Source organism: Pelodiscus sinensis, chromosome 3, assembly GCF_049634645.1.
Source record: "Pelodiscus sinensis isolate JC-2024 chromosome 3, ASM4963464v1, whole genome shotgun sequence".
Lineage (NCBI taxonomy): Eukaryota > Metazoa > Chordata > Testudines > Trionychidae > Pelodiscus > Pelodiscus sinensis.
The window spans coordinates 79679356-79701422 of NC_134713.1; the positions used below are offsets into that span (position 1 = coordinate 79679356).

Sequence of the window (22067 nt, forward strand, 5' to 3'; positions counted from 1 at the left end):
GGTTTGAGTTCAGCCCTCGGACCTCAGCCAGCTGCTCCTGGCAGAGCTGCAGGTCTGCCCGCATCCAGGCCTCCACTGTGCGGTGCAGGGCTCGCAAGGACCCCAGGTGCTGGTCCCAGTACTCCTGCTCCGTGGTGGTGATCTGGAGCAGGCCGCAGGTGCGGGAGCATGTCTCAGGCGGGGTGGTGCGCCCTGCACGAGCATCTGGTTCAGCTGTAGAGAAAGAAGAGAAGTGGTCAGTTCTCCCTGGGGACGCAGCGGATGATGCCCAGTTCCCCTTCCCCTCCCCCCGCGACGTGAGGGCGACCATGCCCTGCACTGTCAGAGCCGCTGTGCTTGTACAGAGGCCATGGTCAGGATGTCTGGCTCTCCCCGGGACTGGGAGCTGCCCCAAGACCGCACCCATGTCCCTGTGCTGTGTATAGTGTGGCCGGGGCCGTAGAGGGGACATGTGAAGGGAAAGCATCCTTCTGGGTCCCGCCCCGGGGTCGGGAGCATGTCAGGTCTCTTCACACATGCATGTGCCTATTGGGCCATGGCCCCTGGGTGTCACGCAGCTGGAGCCACCTGCCGAAGGGTGGCATGGCATGTGCTCGCACGTGCACAGGTGTCTGCGTGATCAGTGGAAGGCATGGCCCACGCGCGTGGTCTCTGGTCGAACTACTTACCCAGTACGGTCTCCCTCGACGACCCTGCCGACTCCAGTGCTGGAACATCTTGTGGTGGCCCCTCCGGTCCCAGCTCGCTGTCCCCCGGGCTGGCACGGACCGCCCCGCCCCCCAAGAGTCGGTCAAGGGCGGGGAAGTAGGGGAAGGTGGCAGCCCCTGGTGGCCCTGGCGTACGCCTGCCACAGCTGCTTTACTTTCAGGCGCACCTGCTCCTGGGTGCTCCTGTGTCCCTTTTGGGACATGGCGGCCGCTATGCTGCCGTAGACAGCCGCGTTCCTCCACCTAGTGCGGAGATCATGGAGGTTGGGGGCCTGCCCCCAAACCTCAATGAGGTCCATGACCTCCGCACTAGACCAGGAGGGTGTGTGCCATCTACGGCCCCTGGATGGCCCCTGGGTGCTGGGGGACTGGGCAGGGGACGGCTCGCTGGCACTGGCTCCCTGGCTCATCGTGGGGCCACTGGTTCGGGGCACCTTGTTCACCCACCGGAGAGAGCAGACACAGGTCAGTGGTGGGTCCTTGGACTCTCGCTCATGATAGGGTGAGCTAATAGCCATAAAGTCTGGATACTTGTCCCTATGTTCAGGGTAATATGACCTAATGGCCACAGAGTCAAAACACAATCCCTCTGGGATTAGGGTAGTACAGCCCAGCAGCCAGAGTCAGTATAAAATCCCCCTGTGTTCAGGGGCAGGGTAGTACAGTCAATACACAATCCCACTGTGTTCAGGGTAGTATGGCCTAATGGCCCCCGAGTTGGGATGCTTCCCCCCTGTGTTCAGGGTAACACAGCCTAGCAGCCACAGAGTCCATACACAATATGGCTTAACAGCGACAGTCAATATACAATCGCTCTGGGGTCAGGGTATTATGGCCCAGTGGCCATAGAGTCAATACACAATAGACGGCTACATTTCTATCACTATCCCACATGTGGTGGTATCTGAAGAGGAGATTGGGGGACCCAGGTCCTCCCTCTCCAACAGGTCCCAACCCAAGGCTCTAACAGCTGTGGAGCAGTCCAGTGCTAATTCAGTGGGAAATCCTACCACAAATACCAAGCTCTCAGGGAACAATTCCGCACCCTGAGCTACTTCCTACCCATAGCCTGTAGGAAGTGCTCTCCATCATCTCACTCTGGTCCGGAGGCTTCTACTACAGTCCCCCTCGACCTGGCTGCCACTCTTTGGTCTGGTTGTGTTTCCTCCCCTGGAGCTTCTGCAGCACCTCCTTCCCCTGTGGCAGTGAGCCATGACTGAGCAGCTCCAGCAGCCTTTATAGCCAGCCTCCAGTTGGAGCATGCCCAGCAGGGTTGTGGGGGTGGAGCCTCCTCAGCCTCATTATGCCCTTATTTAATTTTGCGCAAGCAAATTGACTTCACATTATTTCTTCAGTTACACCAGGATAATCCCATTAATCTTCAATGTTCAGGTGAAACTGAAGACACAAACATGACCAGCAGGATCTTTATGAGTGGTTTTAGTGCCAAAAGTTAAAATCCATCTTGACTTTCACATCCTGGGTTTCATTTGTAGGAATGGGAGTCAGAAAAAAATGTGTTTGTTTGTTTGTTTTGGTAAGTGGTTTATGTTTGCTAAGAATTCGGTGATATACAACAAACATGGAACTCTGCTAAGATGTATCAAGAGTCACTTTTCAGAATGGAGCTATCTTTTTAAATATTTTGATATGTAGGTCAAGGTTTTTTTTACAAATTTGGATTGTACTAAAGTTTGATCCATCTAAGAAATCAAGTTTTCTTCTGTGAATGACTTACTTGTTGATGGTCATTCCTTTCATACGTAAAACTGATGAAAATCCCATTTTCATCCTGTTTTTGCATTTGGGCACCGTGAACACCATTGTGGCATAGTATGCTTATAGAACCTCTTGTGTCCATGCACAACTGCTTGCAATGGTGCATTGCTGTTCACATCCCAACTATGACTGCAGTTAGACTGAGCAAGGTTAAGAACTATTTGCATCAGACACTGAGTCACTCTGCACCACTGTAGTTCCAGGGTAGGCAAGAAATGCAAGAGTTGCAACTGTATGGTGCAATGAGTTCACCCAATTGTGATCTCACTTTGCACCTGTCCTCCTTTCAGTGATAGTTGTTAGACAAGAACACTTGCTTTGTTGCCTGTCAAGATACTCACCTACTTGCAGCATGCGGACCTAAAAGCATGTGATGTGGTAGTCTAAATTACGTTATATATTTTCCAAATATGCATTTGTGATCTGAACAATTATTGTGATCTAAACATCACAAAGAACAAAAAAATCATTGATTAGTCAGTAGTATACACACTGAGAGACCCAGACATACAAAGGAGTCACTTTGGGGGGAATTGGCGTGACAGTCCATATGCCATCTTAGCAGCATTTCCCAAACTCTCAAGATATGGAAAAGGGAAAAAAACCTGTTTTAGTTAATGCATACACAGGAAGGCAAACCCTTCCTTTCTCTGCGCTCTGCCCCAAAGCAAATCCACATAACCTCACTAGTGCACAGTCTACCCATCTCTCACAAACCCTGCAGCAGACAGTACCCAAAGTTATCAGCACCATGGAGAAGTAACCCTTCCAGTTCATATACTGGGCTGCTCAATGGGGTGGTGCGCAGACCGGGATGGGTGTCCCATCGATCGCTTCTCCACAGCTTGGGAATCCAAGGGCAGAAAAGCCAGCCACGATGGTGTCCAGGTCTCTGAGGCAGACACTCCTGTTATGGAGCTCAAGTTGTTGACTTTCCACCATGACACTTGCAAATGTCAAAGCATAGCCTCCTTCTTTTGATGCATGTATAGATCATTGTTCAACACAGAACAATTTAAGGCAATTTGTGCCTGGGATGGACCACACTGAGAATGTCACACTGAGGGCAGACGGCAAGAATTAGGGCAGACAATCCCCCCAAAGGGTTTGTTTACTCTATAATTATATTCACTAAGCCAGTAACAAAAGTGCTTCTGTAGTACAACACTGCTTAACCCAAAGCCAAACTTCCATCCAGTGGTTGGCACCTATCCAGACAAACAGGTCTGAATTATCCAATTATCACCCCTAATATCATTATCTCATAGACACTAACCTCACCTCAAGGTGGGCACCTTCCAAAGGCTCAGGAACCCTTTTTAATTCCCTGTTTTGTGTGTTTCTATGTGTTTCCTTCTGCAGGTGGTATGGGCCTTCAACTCCGAGCTGCTGCACAGGAGTGTCTGCCTCAGAGACCTGGACACCATCGTGGCTGGCTTTTCTGCCCTTGGATTCCCAAGCTGTGGAGAAGCGATCGATGGGACACCCATCCCGGTCTGCGCACTGCCCCACTGAGCAGCCCAGTATATGAACTGGAAGGGTTACTTCTCCATGGTGCTGCAGGCCGTGGTTGACCACTGGGGACAGTTTACAGACATTTGTGTTGAGTGGTTGGGGTGAGCACATGATGCCCGCATATTTAGGAACTCATACCTCTATCACAGGCTGTAGGCTGGAACAGTCTTCCCGCAATGGAACTTTGCGGTTGGAGACGTGCAGATGCCGATTTGCATTGTGGGCGACGCAGCCTACCCCCTGATGCTGTGGCTCATGAAGCCCTACACTGGCCACCTGGACCTGAGCAAGAAACAATTTCATGCGCACCTGAACCGGACTTGCATGCAGGCAGAATGCACCTTCACGTGTCTAAAGGGGAGGTTCGAGTGCCTGCTCACTTGCCTCAACATGGGGAAAGAAAATATCCCTGAGGTGGTGGTGGCTGCGTGTTGTGTGCTCCACAACCTTGTGGAGAGCAAAGGGGAGGCCTTCCTCCCAGGGTGGGTGACAGCAGCTAGTGGCAAGGGGAGGCAGTTTGAGCAGACCTGGACAGCTGCCATCTGCCAGGCCCATTAGGCTGGGAGGCCGTGAGGGAGAGATTCTCCCAATGACTCTCTCCAGGGCCTCCCCAATACCTTTCCCACCACAACCCATCCCTGCAACCACTTACTGGACATTTAATACAGACAGCAGGTTATGTTAGAAACATAAACTTTGCGTTACATTGAAATAAATGTGATTAACTGGGGTGGAGGGGGGGATCAGAACCTGGAGGGGGAAAGGGAGAGTGAGACTCAGGGTTGAGGGTGTTGCTTGGACCACAAGCTCCTGCTCCTTCAGGTCCAGGGACCTTCACAGTCTTGGGGTTGGGTGGGGCCTGGGACAGTAGAGGGCTGGGCAGGAGTGGGGGTGGGGGGGGTATGGGATGGCAGGTGATCGGGGAGACAGGGAGTGAGAAGGGGGAAAGGGACGATTGTGGGGAAGGGGGTTCAGGGGACAGGAGCAGTGTGAGCAGGAGGAGCAGCAACAGGGACAGAATCTGGGAAGGCCATGACCTCCCAGACTGTGGCACATATTTTTGTGCGCTGCTGGATGAGCTTGTCCAGCAAGCGGTTGTGCCACACAGCCTCTTCCTGTGTCCTCTCAGTTGTGGTGTCCTTCAGTCCTTGGAGGACCCCGATGTGCTAGCGCATGAGGTCTTGATAGATGTGCCAGTGCCTGCAGCTTCCATGGACCCAGCTGGGTGGTAGGACAAGTGTAGCTCGACCCTCAATGATGGATGGTCCGGCTGTGGAGGACAAGAGGGAGAAGTGGTCATCATGTGTGCACACACTGTCCCTGCTTGTGAGCAGTTGAGTAACTGTCCTTGGAACAGGAGATGTTGATGTTCTGACAGCAAGCCCACATGTGGCCTGGCCAGCAGCCCTGGTCTCACAGGGTCCCCAAGGTGCTCAGGGCACCATTCTGCCCTTCCCCCCCATGGCCAAGCAGCCCAGGGAAGTTTCCAGCCACAGTGTGTTCCCAGGTATTGGGACCTAGAGCAGCCTGGCCCTCCCAGACCCATCCCCCCCGTATGCCTGCACGTGGCAGCATTGTTTGCGGGAGCGGTTGTTGCCTCATACTTGCACACATGGCCGAGTGCTATGTGTGGCACTTGTCGGTCTATAGGGGGTCGTGCGTGTGCCCTTGTTGCCAGCCTGCTTCCCACAGGCTGCTGCTGTATGGGTGTCTGGCTGGGGGAGGACAGCCCTCCCTGGGGTCGGACATGTGTGGGGCCCTCCTCAGGCTGCGGGCAGCAGCCTGTGTGTGCCCCAGGACTGCATGTGATTGCACATGCACGGACAGCTGCACGCTGTCCAGGCCGAGCACGATGCATGACGATCGAGCCCCATGCCCTGTGCTCCCGCCTCCCCTGCCCGTTGTGTGTGGCAACCTCACAGCACTCACCTGAGGATGGGGTCTGAAGATGCCTGGGAAGACTCCTGGGTCTGGGGGACTGGCTCGAGGGTGAGGGTCACAGCAGTCTCAGTGTCCTCCTTCAGCTGCTTGTCTTCTGGGTCACCCTCCACCTGGAGCTCCGGCTGCTGCTGTATGGGTGTCTCCATCCCAGACTTGACCAGCACCTGTGAAGACAGGGGTTCCCTACCCCCCAGGATTCTGTCCAGCTCCTCATAATAAGCACAGTAGTGAGGAGCTTCCCTGGAGCGGGAGCTGTGTTCACAGGCCCTCACATAACCCTGCCTCAGTTCCTTCACCCTTGCTCTTACTTGATCCTGCACGTGGGGGTGGTGGCCTTTGTTCGCCAGACCATTGGCCATAAATCTCCCCACTCCTGTGGCATGACTGGAATGCCTGCAGGGATTCCTCCTCTGACCACAGTTCAAGGAGTGTCTGGATCTCTGCCCCCAACCGGATGGAGCTTGGCGTTTTGTGCCCCTGGGTGGGTCCTGAGATGGCTCCCTGGAAGGGCCAGGGTGGCGTCAGGGGAGGGGAGGAGAGTTGTGGCTGTGCCATGGCTGTTTCTTGCTATGGCAGGGAGAGCCAAGCGGTCAGAGTCCTGCTCTGAAGCTAGCTTCTTGCCACAATGGATGCCTTGGGTACCTGTGGCTTTAAGACATGGGCTGGAGACAGGAACTATAGAGCTGTGATTAATGTAGATGGAAGTGGCCACCAGGCCTTTTTTTTTCCCCACGCATCCACACATGCCTTTTTTCGAAAGAGCTCTTTTGAAAATTGCATTCTTCCTCATAAAAGCAGGTTTACCGCTGTTGAAGAAACCACTGCGCTCTTTTGATTTAATTTAGAAAGAACGTGATGGCAGTCTAGACACAGGTGAAGTTTTTTCAAAAAAAGGCCACTTTTTTCGAAAAAAACTCTGTAGTCTAGACATACCTGTAGATGGGTCTCGGCAGGACAGAGCATATCAAATATTGCTATGTTGAAATGACCATGGATTCTACAGCCATGAGTAGAGAATTGATTCTCATGTTGTGGGTGAAATACATTTGATACCAGAGGGCTTTTAAATTATTTTATATTAAAAAAACCCACAAATACTGACCGTATTATACTGAGTTGTGCTTAAGTTTTTGTTTGTTTTTTTGTTTGTTTTTCCAACAGAAATGATGCATTTAGAAGCAAGAATAAACATTTCACTAGGAAATCTTTTTGCATGTTGGTATTTTTGAGAAATGAGAGTGGGATGTTCTAATGAAGTGTTAAGTCATGGGAAGACATTTGCACTGGACTGAACTGGATTTTGTAGTCAGAGTATTTCAGTTGTAGACAGCACAGAAAATCTTGTAACACTGGCATGCTGTATAGTGTGGAAGAAGAATCATCCTTTGAATTGCACGATCTTTTCATTCACGTAATCAGTTTGTTATGCACACAGTGATGCCACAGAGGTCAGCCTTTTAACTGATGGGTTTCTCACTGGCAGAATCTGAAAAAGTTCATTATACACACTTATCACATGATGCACTTCATCAAACAAATGGAACTGGGAGAATAAGTCTTTCTAACACTATTCTTCAGAGCTCCCTTATGTACTATTTACTGATATACTCTTCCTTGGTCAGGATACAATGGGGTTCCTTGTATTGAGGCATAGGACACAGGAAGTGCATTGCCACCATCCAAATTAGACACAGAAAAGGGGGAGAAAGGAGCCACTTACAAAGAAGTAACAGATAATTTGCAAATGCACTTAGAAAAGAATCTCAGATTGGTATACAATTAGATCAAAAACTCTTCAGGAGAATGGTCTTGTCTTCTTATTTTGGTCTGTAAAGTAGCATACATAATAATGATGTTATACAACTAATTTCTGCAACACACTACTGATACTGCAGAAAATTAGATTTTTTTTAATCAGCAGAAATTAACTAATATAAGTGTAATGCCAACAGGCAGAACCAAACCTGGGACCTCTAGAGCTTAGTGAAGGAACCTCCACAGTCTGAGCTAAAAGCCAGCTGGCGCCCAGTTAAAGTTCGAGAGCAAGCTCATTCTTTCTCTCTGTAAGTGGTCTAAGTGCTCCTACATGGGACAGTGAACCACAACCAGAATGTGTGTGGGTAGGGTTGCCAGATGGTACCGCAAAAAATACCCGACATGCAGTATTTTGGTCAAGCAAAAAAAAGAGGAGCACGGGATAATAAGTACTGCCTCTCCCAGCCACTCTCCCTTTCTCCCCCATTCTGACGGGCCCAGACCGGCGATCACAGCCCCCCTCCCAACTGGGACTCCCAGTCTGGGAGGCGGGGCCGCGATTGCTGCTCTGGGCATGTCAGAAGCAGGGGAGGAAGTCGGGGAGTGGCTGGGACTCCCAGCCACTCCCCTCACCCCAGCTAGGCTTCTGATGTGCCAAGAGCGGCGATCGCAGCCCCGCCTCCCAGCCTGGGAGTCCTGGATACCTGGCAACCCTATCTGTCCTAGAATACTGGACACCTGGCAACCCTATCTGTGGGTAACATAAGTATACAAAAATAAGAGTCAAAACTGGAATTATAGTTATATATGCTGTTAACTGAGATCTGTGTTGCCATGAAAGCCTTTTAAAGCCTGCTGAATCCTGATATGTGGTAAGGTTTGAGGTACTTAAACGTCTGTGTGACAAACTAAGTATGTACACAAGCTCTACTTGTGTTTGTACAAGCTGCATCTGGTCAGACTGCACCTATTTATTTTTGATGTACAGAGAAACGACTCAGTTCAAATTCAGATCAGGGGATTGCTGTTGTGCCTCATTTGATGAATTCAGCTCAGTGTGCAATATCTTAGGTAATGTGCAGAACACTTGCTGAGTTCTCCAAATGATGTTGCCTTAGAATCTTCATTCGTGTAATCAGTATGTTTCTGATAAAGATAACAGTAACTTCTTCACATTGCCAGTGTTCTTTTTAAGTTACCTTTCTATATGCTGGCTTTTTAAAAGTTTGGGTGAATTTAGTGCTTATGAAAGTTAGGGGACTACGGGTATGTCTACACTACAAAGTTAATTCGAACTAACAGAAGTTAGTTTGAATTAACTTTGATAGGCGCTACACTAGCGCTCTGCTAGTTCGAACTTAATTCGAACTAGCGGAGTGCTTAATTCGAACTAGGTAAACCTCATTCTACGAGGACTAATGCCTAGTTCGAATTAGCTAGTTCGAATTAAGGGCTGTGTAGCCACTTAATTCGAACTAGTGGGAGGCTAACCCTTCCCAGTTTGCCCTGGTGGCCACTCTGGCCAACACCAGGGAAACTTGTCTGCCTCCCTCCCGGCCCCAGAGCCCTTAAAGGGCCACGGGCTGGCTACACAGTTTGTGCCAGTTGCAAGACTTCCAGCACCCAGCCAGCAGACCCTGCAGCTGGCACGCCATGAGCCAGTCACCCGATGCCACCCAGCCCTCCCCCTCTTCCCGGAACGAGCCTGGCAGCTCCCAGGAGCCTGCCTGGGGCCGCAAGAGGCGGGCGCCCGCTTGGTCTAGTGTGGAGATCGTGGACCTCATCGAGGTTTGGGAGGAAGCCTCCAATGTCCACGATCTCCACACTAGCCACAGGAATGCGGCTGTCTATGGCCACATGGCTGACAGCCTGGCCGCCAGAGGCCATCAGCGGACCCGGGAGCAGGTCCGCTGCAAAATAAAGGACCTGCAGCAGTCCTACTCCCGGACCTGCCTGCCAGGAGCCGACCCGGAGGCCTGCCCCCACTTTCACGCCTTGGACCACATCCTGGGGGCTCATGCCGTCCATGTCCCCAGGGTGGTCATCGACCCCGGGGCAGATGGACCGGTCCTGGACACCGAGGAGGAGGAGCCGGAGGACGCCACGAGCCAGGAGCCTGCCCAGGACCCAGGACCCCCGAGGAACCCCACAGACAATATCTCCTGTGTCATCTGAGGCCGGGGAGGCCTCCACCTGTGAGTACCATCATGCTCCCCTTATGTGTTTGGAGGGTGAGGGGAGAGAGGGAACCCAGGGACCGTGCGCCTGGGCCTTGCCCGCCATGGAGCAGCAGCTGGGTGTCATGCAGGGGCCTTGGCCTTGCAGAGGGGGGCTGGGTTTCACCCACCTTGTCCCCAGGGAGAACTGACCGCTGCTCTTGTTTCACCACAGCCGCAGCACCTGGGACTGCAGGGTGCACCACCCCGCCTGCAACAGCCACCCACGCCCGGGCCAGCAGGCGTGCCAGAAACCAGGAGGACTACCAGCGGCGGCACCTCCGGTTCATGGAGCAGCTGCTCCGCAACCAGGAGCACTGGGAGGAGGAACTTCGGCTGCGCCAGCGGAGTGTGGATGCGCTGGAGGAGCAGTGCTGTGGCCTCAGAGGCCACCTCCAGACCCTGGTGGACCGGTTCCTGCCTCCTTCTGTTCCGGCTCCTGCGGCTGCCCCAGCTCTCGCTCCTCCTCCCACCTCTGATGCCCCTGCTCCCTCTGCTGCCCCTGCTCCCTCTCCCGCTTCCTCCGCACCTCCCGTCCCTCCTGCCCCACCCTCCACAACCATTCCCCCCCGAGGCCCCGCACCCGCAGTGTTGCGAGATGGAAGAGCCAGCCGGACCCCCAAGCCTGAGCTTTCCCTTCCCTACCTCCCCCTTCCAGCTCCCTCCTCCCAGGTTTCCCCCTCCCCTCTCCCACTATCACTCCTCCCTCCCCCCACCCCAGTTATGTAAAATAAAGAGAGGTTTTTTTTTGCCAAAACAGGTGTCTTTATTTGACATTAGGAAGGGAGGTTAGGGAGGGGAAAGGGGAAGGGGGGGAGGGTGGAAGAAGGCCCCAGTGGGGCATTCAGGGAGAATTCAGTCCTCCTCCTCCACCTGGAAGCTCTCCCGCAGGGCTTCCCGGATCCGGACGGCCCCCTGCTGGGCTTCCCGGATGGCGGCGGTGTGGGGCTGAGCATACTGGCCAGCCATGCGGTCAGCCTCAGCCATCCAGGCTGACAGGAAAGCCTCCCCCTTCCTCTCACACAAATTGTGCAGCACACAACATGCTGCCACCACGGGAGGGATGTTATGCTCGGCGAGGTCGAGGCGGGTGAGGAGGCACCTAAATCGGGCTTTCAGTCGCCCGAAGGCCCCCTCAATGATGATGTGGGCCCTCGTCAGCCTCGCATTGAAGGCCTGGCGGGAGGGGTTGAGGTGCCCCGAGTAGGGCTTCATGAGCCAGGGCTGTAGGGGATAGGCCGCATCCCCCACCAGGCAGACGGGCATGTCCGTGTCCCCGACCTTGATGTGGCGGTCGGGGAAGAAGGTCCCGGCGTGCAGCCTCTGGCACACGGAGGAGTTCTGGTCCACCCTGGCATCGTGTGCCTTGCCGGACCAACCCACATTAATGTCCGTGAACTGTCTCCGGTGGTCCCACACGGGAAGTACCCCTTGCGGTTCATGTACTGGGAGGCCTAGTGTTCCGGGGCACGGATGGGGATGTGCGTCCCGTCGATGGCTCCCCCGCAGTTGGGGAAGCCGAGGGCGCCGAACCCCTGGATGACGGCGTCCAGGTCGGCGAGGCGGACCACCCTGCGGAGCAGCACCCGGTTGATGGCCTTGACCACCTGCGGAGAGACACAGCAAAGCGCGAATCAGTGGGGCGCCCAGGTGGCTGGGAGTGCTCGTGCCCTGGCAGTGCCCCACGCCCCACTCCCAGGAGCAACCCCCCCGGGCGGCGTGTAGTACGGCTGGGAGAGACTGGCCCCTCCGGTGCGGGGCACTTTTGCCTCCTCCCCCTCCGACCCTCCGTTTTCCCTGGGGTGGCCCATCCCCTCCTTGCAGCCCCCCTCGCCCCTGGCCCAGTGGCCGGCGAGTGCCGTACCTGCATGAGCACCGCTCCGATGGTGGATCTCCCCACGCTGAACTGGCTCCCGACAGATCGGTAGCTGTCCGGCATGGAGAGCTTCCAGAGTGCGATGGCCACACGCTTCTGGAGGGGGATGGCGGGCCTCATGCGAGTGTCCTTTCTGCACAGAGCAGGGGCGAGCCACTCGCAGAGCTCCAGGAAGGTGTCCCTCTTCATCCTGAAGTTCTGGGTCCACTGTTGGTCTCCCCAGCGCTCCAGGACGATGCGGTCCCACCAGTCGCTGTTGGTGTCCAGACGCCAGATGCGGTGGGGTATGCTGGCACCCGGGCGCCGCCGCAGCTGCTCCATGGCCCCCAGGGTGGCCAGGCAAAGAGGCAGGGGGCTGACATGCACCAGGTGGAACCAGGCAGCCTCCAGCCATTGCTGGCAGCCTTGCAGCAGCAAGTCCATGAACTGCACCAGAAAGTGCAGGGCGAGCTCTGGCTCCATGATGCCACCTGCGGCGGCGGCCCTGAAGGGAAGCACCGACACAGACAGGAGCAGAGAAAAACGCTTTGCTGTCCCTTGGTGAGGTAGGCAAGCAAGCAGAAAAACTGAGAACCGGCTGTCCAGGGGGGTCCCTTTAAGCACGAGCCTCAGATAGCCTCAGACAGCAGCCACACAAAGCAACTACTGACCTGATGCCCTGCCAGAACCGGTTTCAGCTGCCCTTAAACGCGCCCCTGCGTCCAATCAGTGTGGACACGCTAGTTCAAATTAGCAAAACGCTAATTCGAACTAGTTTTTAGTTCTAGATGCGCTAGTTCGAATTAGCTTATTCCTACTTGCAAGAAGGAATAAGAGATCCTCCGGAATAGGGCTTTATTCCGGAGGATCGCGCCAGTCTGGACGCTTTTTTCCGGCTTTTCCGCAAGCCGGAAAAAAGCGGCGGCCATGCTTATTTAAATCCCGCGGGGGATATTTAAATCCCCCGCGGATTTCCCTATTCCAAAGTTCTACATTAGCATGGCTATTCCGAAGAAGGGGCCAGTGTAGAGACAGCCATGGAGAGTAGGATCAGAGGCTAGGATCAGAGGCTAGAGCCTCAAAGCTGGGTCTTCAGCTTAACAGTTCTGCATACAGGAAATTGCCATTGTAACAAGGGACATCAGTCAGTTCAAGAGGAAAGCAGATAAAATGTTGAAGAAAGGGAATGTGTGTGGCTGAGAAATATAGGCAAATGGAACCAAAAAGGAAGCAGGCATGAGGGGCCTCTTGGTTTTTTTTCCTGTTGTAGCTTGGATGAATGAGACTGCAGTTCTTGACACTGATGTTTGAATGATTGAGTGAAACCTTTGTCTGCAGTGTCAATTCCCAAATTGGCTAAGGTTTTCAGTCTCACATATTAGTTTTTCCTGTTCCCAGCTAGATGTGCAAAGAAATGGGAACTTGACATGTGCATTTAAGATATGCATCTTTAATTGGAGTTACTGGAAGTTAACGAATTACCATTATGTGTTTTAAATAGTGAATATCTCTAATTAAAGCATGTCATACCAGGAAAACTAATCCTCATACTGTCGTATGCCTATACTTTGTAAGTCTGTAGCTTATTGTTATATCAATGTAAGCATCTGTAATCTGCACTAGGTATTGCTTTACATAAACTGGTATAGCAATATAATGGTGTAGGCAAGCTCCATCGTGTTCCTCTATCCTTCATGAGTACTGAACATTAAATTCTTTTTCCTCCTTCTACGACGGTATGTCTACACTGCCACCCTAGTTCGAAATAGGGTGGCTAATGTAGGCATTTGAAGTTGCAAATGAAGCCCAGGATTTAAATATCCCGGGCTTCATTTGCATCTTGCCGGGCGCCGCCATTTTTAAATCCCCGTTAGTGCGGACTCTGTGCCCGCGGCTACACGCGGCATGGAGTAGGTAGTTCAAATTAGGCTCTCTAATTCGAACTACCATTACTCCTCGTGGAGTGTAGACATACCCCTATATAGTAAGAATTAATATACACATTCTGGGCACCTATGTCAATTTACCTCATGTGGCCATAGAATCATAGGGTTGGAAAAGATCTCAGGAGGTCATTGGGACCAAATCCCTGCCCAAAGCAAGACCAACCCCAATGAAATCATCCCAGCCAGGGCTTTGTCAAGCCGGGACTTAAAAATCTCTAGGGATGGAGATTCCACCACCTGCCTAGGTAACCTATTCCAGTGCTTCACCACCCTCCTAGTGAAATAGTTTTTCCTAATATCCAACCTAGACCTTCCCCACTGTAACTTCAGACCATTGCTCCTCATTCTGTTATCTGTCATTTCTGAAAACAGCCTCTCTCCATCCTCTTTGGAATCCCTCTTCAGATAGTTAAAGGCTGCTATCAAATCCCCCCTCACTCTTCTCTTCTGCAGACTAAATAAGCCCAAATCTCTGAGCCTCTCCTCAAAAGTCTTGTGCTCCAGCCTCCTAATCATTTTTGTTACCTGTGCTGGACTTTCTCCAATGTGTCCATATCCTTTCTATAATGGGGGCTCCAAAATTGCATGTAATACTTTGGATGTGGCCTCACCAGTGCCAAATAAAGGGAAATAATCACTTCTCTATATCTGCTGACAATGTTCCTCTTAATGCACCCTAATATGCCGTTAGCCTTCTTGGCTACAAGGACACACTGTTGCCTCTATTCAGCCTCTCATCTCCTGTAATCCCCAGGTCTTTTTTTGCTGAACTGCTGCTTAGCCAGTTGGCTCCCAGCCTGTAATATAGCTTGAGATTCTTCTGTCCCAAGTGTAGGTCTCTGCACATGTCCTTGTTGAACCTTATCAGATTCTTTTTGGCTCAATCCTCCAATTTGTCTAGGTCGCTCTGGACCCTATCCCTACCCTCCAATCTTATCTCTCTGCCTATCTTAGTGTCATGTGCAAACCTGCTGAGCATGCAATTCATCCCCTCATCCAAGTCATTAATAAAGATGTTGAACAAAACTGGTCCTGTAACCAACCCTTGGGACACTCTGCGCGATACCAACTGCCAACCAGACATCAAGACATTGATCATTACCCGTTGAGCCCAACAATATAGCCAGCTTTCTATCCACCTTACAGTTAATGTATCCAATCCATACTTCCTTAACTTGCTGGCAAGAATACCGTGGAAGATTATATCAAAAGCTTTACTGAAGTCAAGGTATATCGTGTCCACTGCCTTCCCCATATCCACAGAGCCAGTTACCTTGTCAGAGAAGTCCATCAGGTTGGTCAGGCATGACTTGCCCTTGGTGAATTCATGTTGACTATTCCTGATCACTTTCCTCTCTTCAAAGTGCTTCAAAATGGATTCCTTGAGGATCCCCGCCATGATTTTTCTGGAAACTGAGGTTAAGCTGACTGGCCTGTAGTTCCCTGGATTGTCCTCCTTCCTTTTTTAAAGATGGGCACTACATTTGCCTTTCCAATCATCTGGGACCTCTCCTGTTTGCCATGAGTTTGCAAAGATAATGGTCAATACTCCCATTTCCACAAAATTTCTTTCCTTTCTCTCGCCTCTTCAACATAAGCCTCAGAGCCATCTTCTCAGTTACCACTATGGCTGTGTCCAGACTCAGGGGTTTTTTCGAAAAAAGTAGCCTTTTTTCGAAAAAACTTCACCTGCGTCTAGACTGCAGCCGCGTTCTTTCGAAATTAAATCGAAAGAACGCGGCTTTTCTTTCGATGGCGGTAAACGTCAATTTACGAGGAAGAACACCTTCTTTCGAAAGTTCCTCACTGGATGCTTTCTTTCAAAAAAGCAAGCCGCTTTTTCGAAAGTTCAACATGCAGTCTAGACGCTCTCTTTTGAAAGAGGCTCTTTCCAAAGAGGCTTGCAGTCTAGACATAGCCTATGGCTGCTTGAAAGGCAGCCAGCATTGGTGTTGTCCATATACCTGTATCAGCTGACTGGAATAAGTGTTCTCTATATTGATCCATGTCTTCTGTGACTCAGCCCTTTAGCCAGGTCACATGTTTATGTCTGTCCCTTTTGGGATCATAGAATCATAGAGCTGGAAGAGACCTCAGAAGGTCATCAAGTCCAATCCCCTGCCCTAGGCAGGACCAATCCCAACATAGAATCATAGACCATATATAAAGACTCCAACAATGGGGTTGCTCTCTGAGCTAGGTGAGAGGGCTCCCACCAGGTTGACTTCTCAGGATCTTGATCCTTCTGTCCTTAGAGCCTCCTCTATCTAAAATCCCAGTCATGGGAAGGCTTTGACTTTTGGCATGCTCTATGCATATTAGGGGAATCTGGGCTTACCTTCTCCATTGGTTTCCAATACAAAGCTCAGCATAAGCAACTACGTTTTACACCAAGTGCTATAATATCATCTCCTAGATCACTTTACACCACACCCTTCTTTCCCTGTGTCATTAAATACCTAGAACCAAAGATACATTTTCAGGTCTCCTAAAAATCACCAGTCTCTTCCTGGTGCACACCTGCAGTACTCCTCTTCTCACGCTCTCAGGGTGTAGCTCAGTCCATCTCCTTGCATACTTGGAGACATGGTGGGGTGGAGCTTTCTGGTCCCAACATAGATATCTAACCCCTTCCTTGCCAGTATGGGATGGGTTTGTATAACCTATCACAGGAAGATAATAGAGCAGGAAGATGCTGTGATGAGTTTTGTGTGTATCACATGGATACATATCAATGTGCACTGAGAAATTACCTGATCAATAACTCATTTCACATCAGTCACCATACAACCATCAGATTGTAATGACTTTTGGTTACTACCAGTCAGGGCTGGATTAAGTGAGGTGTCCTAAAAGTGAAATGCTCTTTAATGTATCATCCACCCGCATCAATATTAGGGTTTCTTATTAAATTGCGTCAACTTATCAAAAGCAATTGGAAGGCTGAAGGCTTCCTCATAATGCACTTCAGCACTTAGTCTCTTACAGAAACTCCCAAGGCTGAAATTTTTACATCACTGTGATGTCTTTCCCTCAGATATGGCAGTCACAAAGCACTATATTCAGCAGACTTTAACATGCTGAAAAAAGAATGGATGCATAACAGCCACCATGTGTCAGTCCAAGTAAAAGAAATAGTTAGCTCTAACAAACCACCTCAAACCTGCTGTTTTCGGGTGAGCTACTTAAAAAAAAAAGTAAGCTCCAAAGAATAAAAATACTTAACTATATTCATTCCAAATAAATTAGCTGTGTTGTGGGTAGTCTATAATAACATTGTCCTCAAACAAAAACTACTTCTGTTCCCAGTGGGCAGAGAAAATGTATTACAACCAGGCCTGCTGTTGGGGGAGGGGAGAAGCGGCGGCACTCGGAACCTGGTTTCTTTAAATCGCAACTGGAGAGCTGAGCAGCATGCTCTGGGTGGCTCTAACGGCTGGGGGTAGGGCATAGTATACTCTGGGCAGTGCTGAGGGCTGATTGCCCAAGGCTCTGCCCCCTCTATGAACATGCAGCCAACCCAGCCCTCCGCCTTGTCCAGAGTCCTGGCATGGCTGTTTGCTCTCCTGACTAAACCTGCTGGCAGTAACTGTTTTAACGCAAATGTAGGCTTAGTCCTGTTCTCATTATGGTCATGGTATTAGACAAGACAGGTGTTTTCAGAAGAGGTGCATATTCAATTGCATAAGATTTCAGAGCGCTTTTAGAAAGTTTAGCATATGTATTGGTGAAGTTCCCATCTATTACTGTATCAATGACTGTTTACAACACAGTAGGTTGCTGAGGGGATTTAAACAGAGGGCTGTCTTCTGTGGAGATGGAGTGGAACCATATTTTAGCCATGTTCCTGACTTGTACAACAGCCTTGAATTTATGAAGATTAGGAGCACAATTTAGGAAGCTGTCAGAGTTCCATTTATGTTGCAAATCCAGTTTGTGTCAGTGCTGCTGTATTATGAAAACATTATCCTACAATAGTTACAATGTCAGTTTAAACTGGAAACTTCAAAAGTAGCTGTCATTAGAAAGCTGGTTGCACTTCCCAAACCAATGGCAGACTCCTTCAGGTAACCAGACTCCTCTAAGTGAAGGCAGAAAAAAGTCTATGCCTCTTGTAATAAAGTGGGGAATGAAATATGAATGAATGTTTATTTTGAAAGATAGCACACACCTGTTCTTTCTGCTGAATCATAGGTAACTATTGGAGGCTCATTTCCGTCTGTTACCATGGCAAACTCTTTGCACTTCAAGGCCTTACAACTTTGTTTTCTTTCAAGATGAGGTACTTGCCCTAGCTTTTCCAGCAGTGTTAACCCAATAACATGGAAGTGTGATAAATAATAGTAATTGCTCTTCTCCCTCCATCAATATGTCTCATTTGTGTGGCACTGACCTATGGACTGTTCTTCCTTTGAACTCCTTTTTGAAGTTTGCTGCTGCCTGTAGTAGTCATCCTTATTAACATTCCTGGTTCTCATTTGCTTTCAGCCCAGTTGCCAGCTAGAGATAAGGAAGGGCAGGCCACTAACAATGGTGCTTTTCACGCAAGCTGCTCTAATGAGAAGGCTGGGTAGTTTATCTTGCTGTCTCTCCAGGCAGGTTACATGGTTTTTGCTTCTTTGTTTTGTTAAATGGTTCAGAAGAAACCTGGAAGGTTAAAGAGCCTATCGGGGAAACAGGCAAACATGAGAATGTACATCAACAATAATTTTCCATTTTTTTTTATTTGAAACCTTATTTGATTGACTTTTTTTATCAGACTGGCTGTAATCTATCCTTAGTTGAGATGAGCTATGGAAAAGAACCATTGATATAAATTTTGTTAAGGGCTGGTGATTTGTATCAAAGGCACATCCCAATAGTGTAATTTGAGTTTCTTGAAACTTGTAGCATAAGTAGAGAGATACTTTTTCCCAGTGAATTTTATTTATATTCTAATACATCACCATGTTAAATTGGAAGAAACTAAGACCTCATGCCTTCATCTATATCTTGATTACAGGGACATTGCTTTTCTCCCCCCTCTGTGAATCCTACTAGCTGGTCTGATAAGCAAAATCAGACATAAAACAGTTGTGAATATTTAAAGACATGCTTTTTGCCCTCTCCATTACCTGTAACTCAGCTTCTGCTAGGCAGTCATGCTAGACTCTTGGAAAATGTAAACATGGAACTGCTATAGATAGTACTACACTATTTTCATATATAGGGTACGTCTACGCAGCAGCATTATTTCAGAACAACTGATGTTATTCCGAATTAACAAAGAGCACATCTACAATATAAGCCTTTATTTCAACATAATGTCAGGCTGGAGGTTACTCATGGTAATCCTCATCTTACAAGGCATAAGGAAAGTGGAAGGAAGAGTGTTCCTCCTTTGCTTTCCTGCTGTGTAGACAGCACCAAAACCCAAAATACGCTATTTTGACCTATGCTATGCAATTGACGTAGCTTATTTGGACTTTAGCTCTGCTTTGTAGATGTACCCATAGTTACTAATTTACTTAGACTTTGGCTGCAAATGTACTTTTAATGCTTGCTCTCATTCATTTTTCTTCCCTTCTATGTCTCTGTCTTTTGTCCTCTATATTTTATTTATCCAATTCCTTTTATACTAATTCACGTAAAATGTTTAATTTTTAATTAACAACAGTATATTTTGTTTGCCTTTTCCCCTTTATGTGCTATTTCTTTCTTACTATTCTCTATCATTTCTATTCTTTGTCTGTTTTTCTCCTCCTTTCTCTCCCTATTCATAACTCCTACCATCTCTCTACATTAATAAACATTTTTATTGTTTATTGAAGAGGAAACAGCTAAACTGCTGTATCTCCATCCCCATGTCCTCATCATCATGGTCTGTATCCTTATAGAATCCTCTTAACTCATTTAAAGATTAATTAAAATGGAATCAGTGAATAAATGTCTGAAGAAAGGAATTTGGCTCTTTGTGCTTCCTAGACTCTGATCCTTTCTCTCTCCCCCACTGGTATTGTTTTTCCAGTAAAATATTATTTTAATACATTTTAAGACTAGAAAAGACCATTAGAAAAAGATCTGGTCTGATCTGGCATAAAACAGGCCACAGCATTTAAGCCAGTGATTCTTGAACCAATAACCTGTGGTTGAACAGAAGGACGTCTTGATTTAAAGACTTGGGTATGCCTACACTGCAATGTAAGCCCAGCGTTAGAAAAATTTTTAGTTAGAAGACCTGGATTTGTTAACCTAGATTTTTAGTGTCTACACACATTTGTAACCCCAGGTTGAACCCTGTTGAACCCTGCCTCACAACCTGGGCTGTAGTGTTTACATTGCACCCATACCCATACCCCAAACTTCCTAGTACCCTCCCTAGTTCACTCCCTCTGGGGCATTTGGCATTGACCACTGTTGGCAGACAGGCTACTGGGCTAGATGGACCATACTGGGCAATATGGCCATTCTTATGTTCTCCCAAAATGTGACTGCTCAGGTCCTTTGTAGTGCAGTATGGGAAAGCTTGACTGTTCCCAAACTTGACTGTCCAGAGGACAAAGAAAGTCAGAAAATGGGATTGTGGGATACTTTGGGGGTGATTCCCAGCACACAAATCCAGTGGGACTGCATCTACACTGAAAAGTTGTATGCAGGGTACATCTATACTGCAAATAGACACCCATGGCTGGCCCAAGTTAGCTGAGTCGGGCTGCAGAATTGCAGTGTACATGTTTGGGCATTGAGCCTCCCCCTCACAGTGGTGTCAGAACCCAATCTCCAGCCCAAGCTTGAGTGCCCAACCAGGGGCACTGGTATATATCTCCCAATCATCCATCCTTTCTCAAAACTGTCACTCATCAATACGGGTATGTGTTCTGATTTAAATCGGTCCCAATCCCAATCAGTCCTGACCGTTGGTGTCACTTTTCTGTGGATTCTTAGCATCTATGGGGAACCAGAACCCCTCTCCCCTGCACCGCTCATCTGTCCTCCTCTTTCCCAGCACCTTCTGCACAATGCTGAACAACTTTTCCACAGTGTGCTGGAGCCACTTGGAAGGAAGGGGGGCAGCGGGGATGGAGAATGCTTGGAGGAGGTGGCAGAAGTGGGTGGGAAAGGCAGGATAGATGTGGAGGGGGAGCAGGAAGACATAGTGCAGGCAATTATTTCTTATGGGGAAAAATTCCCTGGTATCTGTCATTTCAGCATCTGTCACTCTTTTCAAGAATACAATCCAACGTATATAAGGGACTGCTTGTACAGCAACTTTATAGCACCACAACCCAAGCCCCATGAACCCGAGTCAGCAGACACAGGTTAGCAGCAAGCAGTGTAGATGTGCTCCAGGTGATAAAGAATCTACCATCACCCGGTTAATCTAGTTGCTAAAATGCCAATTTTTATCTGTTATTTCCAATTTAAACAAATCTGGCTTCAGCTTCCTATCACTGATTCTTGTAATGCTTTTGTCTGCTATCTTAAGGAATCCTGTAAAAGCAGATGATGGGAGAATCTTATTTCCCCTTAACTTAGTCTATATTTCTTTGGCATGGTCCCCCAGAGATTTCCATATCTTGATTAGCTGTAACTAATCTATTCTCAAACTCTTTCACACCTCTCCACATAGCCTCAGTTCCAAATGCACTAATGCTAATCGTATGTGTCTAGAGATCATGAGGCAGGTCCCCAAAAAACTAAAATGAAAAAAAGTGTCTTTCTTTTAATTGCCTTCCCCTTGCTGAAACTTTAGAGTGCACTCAGGTCATATTTACAAGCTTTTTGCTGCAATCATGAGTACTAGAAGCTACCATTTACAAAGAGAAATGGAGGTGGAGGTGAAGGGGAAAGGGAGTGGGACTCTCACTTAATCAGATCCTGCCAGAAACTGGGGCTGTAAGAAATACACCAATTATCACAAGAGCCATGATGAAATGAGAGTGACAACATGGGATATGCCTCTCAAAGTCACCTGGTTAGATATAATTTCTAATAAAGAGCCCCTACACAGAAAATCTGCTTGTGATGTATTTGCATTACAGGCCCTCATTTTGCAGCTCTATTTCTGATTGCTTCTCATGCACACAGCAAGGCAGACCCTGCCAACCTGCTTCTCCCTAGAAGGGTAATTAAACATTTTGCCCAGTGTGAAAGGAATATCAGCTATTTGGTTAAATAGATTTCATTGTTAGTCTGCACAAAGGCTTTTGTGAAGGTAATTTTGGAAATCACTCTATAATACATTCTGAATAATGAATTAGAAGAGGATCATGCAAAGGTATTTGCATTGATTATAGCTGATTTTGGGCTTGTTCCTAGAGTACTTATGAGACTATTCAAAAGAATAAGGACTATAGGCTTTGACCATTAAAGT

General features: G+C 48.9%; 1 protein-coding gene across 1 annotated transcript; it reads right to left on the minus strand.

Annotated features, from left to right (window-relative positions):
• Positions 1-10702: 10702 nt before the first annotated feature.
• On the minus strand, positions 10703-17949 carry LOC142827852 (uncharacterized). Its single transcript, XM_075923982.1, has 2 exons — positions 11778-17949; positions 10703-11520 (listed from the first exon to the last, which is right to left on the minus strand). The coding sequence occupies exons 1-2, from the start codon at positions 12249-12251 to the stop codon at positions 11368-11370; spliced, it is 627 nt and encodes a 208-aa protein (XP_075780097.1). The 5' UTR covers positions 12252-17949; the 3' UTR covers positions 10703-11367.
• Between the last annotated feature and the right edge of the window lie 4118 nt (positions 17950-22067).